The sequence below is a fragment of the Dendropsophus ebraccatus genome, chromosome 3 (assembly GCF_027789765.1).
Source record: "Dendropsophus ebraccatus isolate aDenEbr1 chromosome 3, aDenEbr1.pat, whole genome shotgun sequence".
In the NCBI taxonomy this organism is placed as follows: domain Eukaryota; kingdom Metazoa; phylum Chordata; class Amphibia; order Anura; family Hylidae; genus Dendropsophus; species Dendropsophus ebraccatus.
Window position 1 is genome coordinate 40442903 of NC_091456.1, and position 10908 is coordinate 40453810.

At 41.8% G+C, this 10908-nt stretch overlaps 1 protein-coding gene across 1 annotated transcript; it reads left to right on the forward strand.

Annotated features, from left to right (window-relative positions):
* The first annotated feature begins 9640 nt into the window (after positions 1-9640).
* On the forward strand, positions 9641-10579 carry LOC138786451 (olfactory receptor 6B1-like). The gene has a single exon (XM_069963438.1). It carries the CDS (start codon positions 9641-9643, stop codon positions 10577-10579), a length of 939 nt encoding a protein of 312 aa, XP_069819539.1.
* Positions 10580-10908: the final 329 nt, after the last annotated feature.

The following is a 10908-nucleotide window of genomic DNA, read 5'->3' on the forward strand; positions in this document are numbered from 1 at the left end:
CCCATAGTGTTTTTGTCAGTCTTTGGTCTTTTTTTTCAGCTGAAATCGGGAGTAGACCGACAGGGCAAATTTATAATGGAAAGAGTTGCACAGCTTGGCATTGCCAACGGACGTCAAAAAGACATCTGATATTTGCTGTCTATAATGACCGTCATCTACAAATATCAACTGTCTCTTTGACAGTCGTCCGCAGTGATGGCCAAAAAAATCCTGTAGTGTGAACTTAGCCCTTTTGGGTTTTCAACCCACTCCTGATTTGGGTTTAACAAAAAAGACTGACTAAAAGACTGACAGATATACTATGTGTGAACATAGCCTACAAGCCCAGTGTATAAGATTGATACATTTTATAGCTATGTTCACATCCAAATTTCACTCAGTATTTTGGTCAATAATTTTTTTAACTAAAACCAGGAGCTTGTTGAAAACAGAGAAACTGTACTCATCTTTCCATTATAGTTTTTCACACTGGCTAAAAAAAACGCTGCAAGCCAGATGTTAGCTGTGAATCAATAGAATTTTATGATATGCCATACTTACTTTTTTCTCTCCTCTCTGGCAATTTTTGTTTTTTTGGCTTTGTGGCCAACATAGTGAGGGTGTGGCCTTTATTTCCTGCTAACTGCGGCATTTATATCCCATGGAGTTTCATGGAATTTTTACTGTTCTTCTCAAAAATGCAAAATGCCCCCCAAAAAAACCCATTCCGACCTAAAGTAAAAAACGCCACAAAAAAACACAAATTGCCTGGAAAAAAAACGCTAACATAATCTTTTGCAGTTATCCTAGCTTTTTTGAAGGCCTGAAAAATGCCACAAAAAAAGCTGTGTCTGGAATTACTCTTATGCTGCATGATGTACAAATCCTAAACAAAACATAAAATGGATAAGAACAATATAAACTGTTCAACATAAAATGGCTATCAAGCAAGTATCAATATTATTGTTGGATGACTTCAGTACCCAGCTGCTTCTTGTTTTCAGTTGCCTTTTATGTAACATTGAGTGCAAATATTAATTTCCAGGAAAATGTTTACTTTCCCAGAGTATAAAGAGTGTCGGCTCATGTAAGTTTCTTTGCTATTAAACAAGAATTTAAATTTTTTTATTTAAACAGCACATATAATCTTATCAAACGTCTCATTCTGTGCAGAGATGTAATTTACTTAGGCCCTACTCACACATCCTGTTCCTGTCCGCAATTGCGGATCCGCAGAAAAATAGGACCAATGTATTTCAATGGACCCATACACACATCCGTGTTGTGTACTGGGCTGCAATCTGTTCCGCTAAAAAAAAAAGGACAGGCCCTAGTACGGACAGTAACTGACACACCCAATACAACTCTATGGGGTCCGTATTTTACAGATGCAATACGGATGCAATACGGATGCAATACGGATGAAAATTTGCAGATTGCTTACGGATTCAAAATTGCGGATTGGAAAATATACTGACGTGTGAATAGACCCTTACTTCGTTTTTTTTTTTTTTCGTTTGTTTGTTTTTGTAAAACATCAGTCTTTCTTCAATTTAAGTACCTTGCTATTTTGTAAAATAATCATTCTTTGCTTTGTGCTGCGTTGGCAGTGGTGTGTATCATTGCTGTACAGATGAGTCTGTTATCTTTGTTGCTATGTCATTCACCTTTTATTGCTTCAAACCAATGAAGTTTTTAAACTGCAGTTATTAATTTGCCCTCTGACATTTAACACCTGTTAATTCTGAGATAATTATTTTGGGAAAGCTAATTGGAACACTGCTGTAATGGTGCGTTTACACAGACAGATTTATCTGACAGATCTTTGAAGCCAAAACCAGGAACAGACTATAAGGGATCAGGGATCAGGTCATAAAGGAAAGACTGGGATCTATCCTCTTTTTAAATCCATTCCTGGCTTTGGCTTTCAAAATCTGTCAGATAAATCTTTCTGTGTAAACGCACCCTAGGTCAAATCAATTAACTACATACTGTACTACAACAACAACAAACAAATAAAAAATTGTTTTACGGAATGTTTATGGATACCATTTAGGCTATGTTAACACACTGTTATATAAAAGAGAAATACAGTTAATAAATTAGTCTTAATTAGTCAATTAAATCTTAATTAGTCAATTAAGCCGCATCCAAAGTCCAATTGGTAATTCCATACTAGAATAATGTACAAACACCATGACGGATGTCATTTTAAACCGAGCTGAAAAAACATTGTGTGAACATAGCCTAAAGCTCCATTCACACATAACGTGTTCCGCAAAGAACACGGACGTGGAATGCCTGCAACGGACTTCTCCCCCCGCTAGGGCAACATCTGTGATAAGATGCTGGGAAACTGTATAGATATGTGCCAATCTGTAATGAATTACCCGCATGGCTCTGTCATTACAGTGCGTTGCATATCTGTACAGTTCCTCCGCTCCCAGCATCTTATCACAGATGCTGCCCGGGCGGGCGGAGAAGTCCGTTACCGGCATTCTACAACTGTGTTTGTGAGCAGGGAACGTGCGAATGCAGCCTAAGGCTATGTGCACACTTAGCATGAGACCGGCCATTCTGTGACCCGGTTGGGACACAGAACGGCCAGTCTCAGATAATATATTCATACTACTAACTTGTTGCTTGTTTTCTAACGGTTGGTTATGAACACAATTTTCTACTTACCAGTTATACTAAGTATAACAGATCAAGTATATGCTTTAGGCACTATAGGATTGGTTTGGATGTGGGCATTCTAGTTGGAAAACACTTCATGTCCCCTTACTTTGATGTCAAAATCTATTTTCTAATTGCACTAAGATTTCAATGCCTTTGTGGTTATTTCTCTTCAAATAAAGTTCTGCCAGTGCTGCTTTTTCTGCCGTCTAAAATTGCCAATTCTAGGCCTTGTGGGGTCAAACAGACTGCTCCTGTGCTTCTACTGCCATTCAAAAATGTAGATTCTAGACCCCCATGGGGTCAAACAGACTGCTTCCGCTGCTAGTGCTTCCACTTCTAGCAAAACTTGCCTATTCTAGGCCCTTTAGGGTTAAAAAAAAAAAAAAAGTTTGCTCATCTAGTTCCTAGAGTGATTTTGTTAGCAGTTGGGGCCCACCATGGTGATAGAAACCTTGAGAAAGACACTACTTTAATTATGTAATGCAATGCATACAATGCAATACCACTTAAAATGACATATTTTAGCATCTTATGCATTTATTAGTTATTTGAATGATAAAGCTCTAGTGATGAGCAAGCATGCTCATCCAAGCTTGGTACTCGTTCAAGCATTAGGGTACTTGATGGTACTCGTTACTCAAGCATCTCGCAATACTCGAGAAAATCTCATCATCTGTTTCCTGTAAGTTCATTCCCTAGCTTCTTCTCCCAACTTATAGGGTTTCAGGGTACACCACTATTGAAACTGCAGCAGCGTGAACAGGTGGATAGCGGATAATGTGTCCAGTAACTTATCCACCACCCAGTCTTCCATGCAGTCCACCCACGCTACCCAAGGGAGTGGAACCATGTTCCAGCAGCTCAGCCTCCTTCCGCACAGCCTGGCCCATCCAGGGAAAGTAGGGGTTCAGATCCACCACCACCACTACCATGCTCCCAGGAATTCTTTTCTGGACCCTTCCCTGAGTCTGAGCATCTGGATCAGTCGATCTGTCCCAATGCCCAAACTATGCAGCTCACGCAGTCAGTGGGTGATGAAAGTGGGGACTTGCAAGCGTGGTTGGAAGAGGTGTCTGGTGATGACGTGGGGACCGGTTGTCAGACGGTGAGGTTGTTGTCATGAATGTAACGCAAAATGAGGTGCAGAGTGAGGAATTGGAGGAAGAGCTGGTGGATGAGGACAAGATGACTGACCCGAGCTGGGTGGATAAGAAAGGTGGGCAGAGGGAGAAGCAGGGGCAGAGCAAGTAGATCAGCAACTGTTTCACATAGTCAATCTCCCGTGGCCAGGCCTAGATGTTCCCAAGTCTGGAGGTTTTTTAAGGAAAGTGCGGATGATGACAGACTATAGTGTGCAACGTGTGCCACGCCAGGATAAGCAGGGGAGCCACCACTACCAGCCTAACCACTATCAGCATGTGCAGGCATATGAGTGCTAAATACCCCACTCAGTGTAACCAAGGCCGTTCAGTGAGTGCAAGTCGCAACTGCCGGCTCACAGATTGCTGTGCGACGTGCCCACGAGGTGGAATTCCCCCTTCCAGATGGTAGCCAGGGTTTACCAGCAACGCAGAGCCATTGTGGAATGCCAGATGTCAACCTTGGTAGGAAGCGGTAGTCAGGTCACTCAGCTACCTCAAATCTACAATGAGGAGTGGACGTGGATGTCTGCTATCTTTCAGGTACTGGGCCCCTTTGAGGAGTCAACACAGATGGTTAGCGGAGATGACGCCATCATCAGCCTTACCATCCCGCTGCTGTGTCTGCTTCAAACCTCCCTGCTCAGCCTGAAGAGACTTTGCCTTCGTCTCAGGAGACGGTGGAAGGACATCCACTGCTAGATAGCCAGACCACCCTGACATCAGTTTCTCACCACGGAGAAGAGGATGAGGAGGATGAAGAAGAGGAGGAAGAGGAGCAGACTGCTGCCTCCACTGAAGAGGGTACCCATGCTCAATCCTTAGTTATTGAGCATATATGGCCTGAAGAGGAGGAATTGGTGGAGGATGAGGAGCAGGAAATTAAGCCTATTGAGGAGAGAGAGTTCTTCCGTGTTGGGATCCTGGCGCACATGGCTGACTTTATGTTAGGCTGTCTTTCCCGTGACGCTCGGGTTAAAAAAAATTTTTTACAACACCGATTACTGGGTGTTCACACTCCTGGACCCTCGGTACAAACAGAACTTTGCCACTTTTTTTCCTGTCAAGGAAAGCAGTATAAGAGTGAATCAATATCCACAGGCCCTGGTGCTAAAGCTGAAAATGTACTTCCCATCTGACACCACTAGCACCAGAGGATGTATTTCTGTGGTCCAAAGAGTGGGGGAGAGGAGGGGTGGATCAAGCAGCTTGTCAGGCAGGGGAACACTCTCCAAGGCCTTTGACAGTTTCATGGCACCCCAGCAAGACTATGTCAACCGTCCCCAGTCTAGACAGAGTAGGGAGGAGGCCTTCAGAAAGATAGTGAGGGAGTACCTTGCTAACCATACCAACGTCTTTCCCGACCACTCTGCTACATACAACTACTGGGTTGGAAAAATGGATACATGTCCCGAACTGGCACTTTACTCCTTGGAGGTGCTAGGCTGCCCTGCCGCTAGCGTGTTGTCAGAGCGGGTCTTTAGTGCAGCTGGTGCCATCATCACTGATAAGCGCACCCACCTGTCAACTGACAGTGCTGACAGGCTGACGTTTATAAAAGTGAACCAAGCCTAGATTTCACCTGAATTAAACGGTCCACCCGGGGAAAGCAGCTCAACATGAAGATTCTTGGTATCTCCTCTCCTCCTCCTCTTCCTCCTTCAATTCTTAGCCAACAGCCATGCTGTGTATGGCCTAATTTTTGGGAGGCTCACTTGCTTTCTCACTCACTTTTAATGGTTATCTGTGTCCTCACTGCCATGCTCTGACGTCACTATGTCTGCGGAGGAGCGGGACTGGTTGCCGGGGGCCCGCCGATCACGTCCCTAGCAACCAGCCAGCTGTTATCTTTTTTTTTTGTGTAGCTACAGCCAGGGTCTCACCAACCCCGGTCGACCGGCATCAGGTGTACCCTGGATGGTGACTGACAGCTGGCCTAGCCAGTTAGCTGTCAGCACCTAGGTTCCTGTCCACTATAAATCCCAGAACCTGGCCTCACTCCAAATTTTTTTTTAAGGTTCACTTGTTTCCTCACTCACTTTTAATGGTTCTCTGTTTCCTCACTGTCATTCTGTGCCTGGCCTAATTTTTGGGAGGCTCCCTTGCTTCCTCACTCACTTTTAATGGATTGCTGTGTCCTCCCTGCCATGCTGTGTCTGGCCTAGTTTTTAGGAGGCTCACTTGCTTCCTCACTCAGTTTTAAGTATTCTCTGTGTGCTCACTACCATGCTGTGTCTGGCCTAATTTTTGGGAGGCTCACTTGCCTCCTCACTCACTCCTCACTCACTTTTAATGGTTCTCTGTGTGCTCACTGCCATGCTGTGTCTGGCCTAATTTTTGGGAGGCTTACTTGCTTCCTCACTCACTTTTAATGGCTCTCTGTGTGCTCATTGCCATGCTGTGTCTGGTCAAATTTTTGGGAGGCTCACTCGCTTCCTTATTCACTTTTAATGGTTCTCTGTGTCCTCACTGCCATGCTGTGCCTGGCCTAATTTTTGGGAGGCTCACTTGCTTCCTCACTCACTTTTAATGGTTCTCTGTGTGCTCACTGCCATGCTGTGACTGACCTAATTTTTGGGAGGCTCACTTGCTACCTCACTCACTTTTAATGGTTCTCTGTGCCCTCACTGCCATGCTCTGATGTCACTACGTCTGTGGAGGAGCGGGATTGGTTGCCAGAGGCCCGCCAATCGCATCCCCGGCAACCAGCCAGCTGTGTTATATTTTTTTTGTGTAGCCGCGGCCAGAGCCTCACCATGCCCGGTCGATCGGCATCAGGTGTACCCTTGATGGTGATTGACAGCTGACCTAGCCAGTTAACTGTCAGCACTTAGGTTCATGTCCACTATAATTCCCAGCCCCTGGCCTCACTCCAATTTTTTGAGAGGCTCACTTGCTTCCTCACTAACTTTTAATTCTTCTCTGTGTGCTCACTACCATGCTGTGTCTGGCCTAATTTTTAGGAGGCTAACTTGCTTCCTCGCTCACTTTTAATGGTTCTCTGTGTACTCACTGCCATGCTGTGTCTGGCCTAATTTTTGGGAGGCTAACTTGCTTCCTCACTCACTTTTAATGGTTCTCTGTGTGCTCACTGCCATGCTGTGTTTGGCCTAATTTTTGGGAGGCTCACTGGCTACCGCTTCTACATTGGTCACGCTGTTCTCACCCCAATGCTGTGTCAGGCTAAATTTTAGGGCGGTTCATATGCTACCTCTGTTTTAATGGTTCCCAGTGATCTCACCACCATGCTGTGTCAGGCTAAGTTTTTGGGTGGTTCATATGCTACCTGTGTTTGAATGGTTTCCTGTGTTCTCACTGCCATGCTGTGTAAGGCTAAATTTTGGGGTGGTTCATTACACCTCTGTTTTTAATTTTTCTCTGTGTCCTCACCGCCATGCTGTGTCAGGCTAAGTTTTTGGGTGGTTATCATATGCTACCTCTGTTTTAATGGTTCCCTGTGTTCTCACTGCCATGCTGTGTCAGGCTGAGTTTTTGGGTGGTTCATATGCCTACCTCTGTTTTAACCAGGCTCTTGCCCACAATTTAGTAACAGCAACAAACCACACTCCCTAGTAGAGATATTGGGTGCTAGTGCAGAAGGATTCCTCAATCCCGCAAAATATATATAGACAAAAGCACTGCACTACAATTGCCCACAATTTGGCATAATTGTGTGATTAGGCAGCCTCAGAATCATCCATGCATGCTGCCCCTGCTGTTTCCTGTCCATTTCCGTTGTGTTTCCATCATTTTCTGAGGTTGACAGGTTTTCACACAACCTTCCCTACACCAAATTTGTCAAAGTTTCCCATTGACATTGAATGGGGTTCTTTACTCAAAACAAGCACTTGAGTATCGGGAGATATTCGTCTCGAGTAACGAGCAACCAAGCATTTTAGTACTCGCTCATCACTATACAGCTCAAAAAGAAAAAAATGCGGGCTGAGTCAAGGAGAGAAGAAGGGCTCTTCTTACAGTTACTGTCACTTAATTTTGGTGATTATCGGGGGTCACAGATAGACCTCCTTTGACTGGACTTATCACATATCTCAATATACTAATCTCTTTGTGAGAAAACCACTTTACTAAAATGGTTGCAATTGTTATATTCATGAGGGAATGCCAATAATATTATGGCTATTATTATGCATTTGTTATTCGTTGACTGAACAGCAACGGTAATTTGCATGAGCAGCGCGGTTCCTCGGGAACATATATAATCAAAGGCAACACCTTCATATAAAGGTCATTGCTTTCTGGCATTTAGAGTATATTGATCAATATTAACAAAACCTGTTAATTATTCTGTCAGTTACCAATTTCAATTAACCCTGCTGTCCTGTTTGGTCAAAAATGACCAAATTTGAAATTTGATATTTAAAATATTCATTATGTGGTTCTGAAACTTGTGGTTCATTGACTTTTCCTCATTTGAGGGGTTCTTACTAATAGCAGTTTTAATTTATTTATTTTTTGTTTACTTTTTTCTCCACATCTTTTTTTACACTTTTACTGTTCAGTCAAAAATGACCGATAGCCTTTTCTACTAATCCCCAGCCATTTTTTGAAAAAAATAAAGGAGTTATAATCTCATTTTGGTCTATATAGTTCATCTACTACTATTTATCAATTTATCTAGGTCCTTTTGGTCCATGCAGAGTTACACATACATACATGTTATATAATGCTGGTGAAAATGTGACTGTAGATGAACAACTGGTGTCATTCAGAGGTAGGTGTCCATTCAAACAGTACATTCCAAGTAAGCCTGCAAACCGTGGCATCAAAATATAGACTCTGTGGGACAGCAAACGTTCATACACTGTAAATGCTCAGGTATACATAGGAAAAAACCCTGGAGAAAGAGCTGAAAAAAAATCAAGGTATGCGAGTTTTGGATTGGACACATGGGCTCAAAGAACGAAATGTTACATGTGACAATTTTTTCGCATCACACCAACTGGGGTAGATGTTGCTGAAAAGAAAAATGACCATATTGGGTACTGTTAGAAAAAATAAGCCAGAACTGCCGCAAGGTATCCTCTGTAAGAGAGACGTTTATAGTTTCACAACAGTAGTTTCTTACGTTTCCAAAAAACACAAACGTGTCATTTTGATGAGCACAATGCACCATAATAATGCAATCAGTAGCAGAGACGACAGAAAGCCGGACATGATTTTACATTACAATGCCGTAAAAGGGGAAGCTGGTACTCTAGATCAACTCATAGGCACTTACACCTGTAAACACAAAACTAATCTGTGACCAATGGTTGTTTTTTATAACATTCTTGGTGTGTCGCTGTAAAATGCATTTGTGTTATGGCGTGAAATAGAGCCAAATTTTTTTTTTTTTTTGCAAATGTGCAATATGCATGAATAATGCAATAAGGCCATGTAACATTTTTTGACACAAAAAAATAAAAATTAAGTTTTTGATTTCATTTTTAATTTGTTTATGAACAACCATGTTCACACACAGTATAATAATGCAAAAGAAATTCAAATAAAATACTTAAATTTGTTAAAAATCCAGACTTTAATAGGCGCGGTCAAAAATTACCAGTACATTATATGTGTATAGTAGAACCAAACAGAACATCAGGGTTAAGTGACTAGTCGTCCTTTTGTAGAGAAAAACAAATTAATAATTTGAAAATAAACTCCTCAGATATATTATGTGAAAACATTTGCTGGGGTCAATTTTCTATTCTAGCGTTTAAAATTACTGGATCTCATTGTAAGTATGAAAAGTGCCGGGCTTGTTTTGGTGACTGAACCCTAAGCGTTAATCACGAATTACCGATAAACTATAACCAACCATCTCACAAGCTATGGGGCAAATGGAAGAAAAAAACTGCAGCAGGACAACGTATTTTATAATACTTGGTTTCCAGGGAATTCCAGAGACATTCTTTTTTAGCTTTATACTTTTCTTCTTTGTCTACCTTTTAACGGTGTTCTCCAATATTGTAATTATTCTATTGGTGAAAACAGACTCTCATCTGCATTCTCCAATGTACTTTTTTATCTCTAATCTGTCAGTTCTAGAGATTGCATATATCTCCTCCACACTGCCGAATTTAATGGTCGGGATTGTGTCAGGAAATAAATCAATTTCTTTCACTGGTTGTATTATTCAGCTTTCTTGTTTTAGCTGTTTAGGTGGTACTGAAAACGTTCTCCTGGCATTTATGGCTTATGACCGCTATTTAGCCATTTGCAACCCTCTTAAATATACCATGATAATGTCTCCAAAAATGTGCACCCAGCTGGCATGTTTATCCTGGTCCTTGGGATTTATTATAGCAATGGCTGCTATTCTGTTAGTTGTTTTATCTTGTTTTTGTGGTCCAAATATAATAGAACATTTTCTATGTGAATCAACACCCTTATTGCAACTTTCCTGCACAGACGTCTCCATAGCTACACTTGTGCTCTCCATATCAACGTCTATATTAACGTTAAGCTCTGTTTTTTTCACCATGATCTCTTACTGTTTTATTATACATACAATTATCAAAATACCTTCTACAACTGGTAAAAAGAAGGCCATGTCTACTTGTGCTTCCCATTTTACAGCAGTAATCTTTTTCTATACTTCAGTATGTGTTATGTATGTTCATCCATCTGGCTCCAACCCAAGTCGAAATAAGATAGCTGCTGTGTTCTATGGAATCATAACTCCGCTGCTAAACCCTTTTGTCTATAGCCTTAGGAATAAAGACATGAAGAATGCTTTGTATAGAGCACTGAAAAAATTAAAAAAGTTGATATTTTAGTTTATGGTAGAAAAAAAAACATTTACACAGATTACTGTCTAGGGCTAGGGTCACACTATGTAAAAACGATGGACGCCTTTCATATTGACCGTCGTTATTGCGCAAATAACATCTATTATTTCTTAAATCACAGACATTATTTGCCCAATGACAGCCATTAGGTTATGTAAGATGACGGTCATTTGTACATACTGTGAACATAGCCAAAGAAAGCAAGAGCTGTTTGTCATTGTTAACCCCTTCCCGTCAGTAGCATGTATATATACGTTCCTACTGCACATACCCCGTGCAGTAGGAATGTATATATATGTTCCTGACTGACAGGGTTC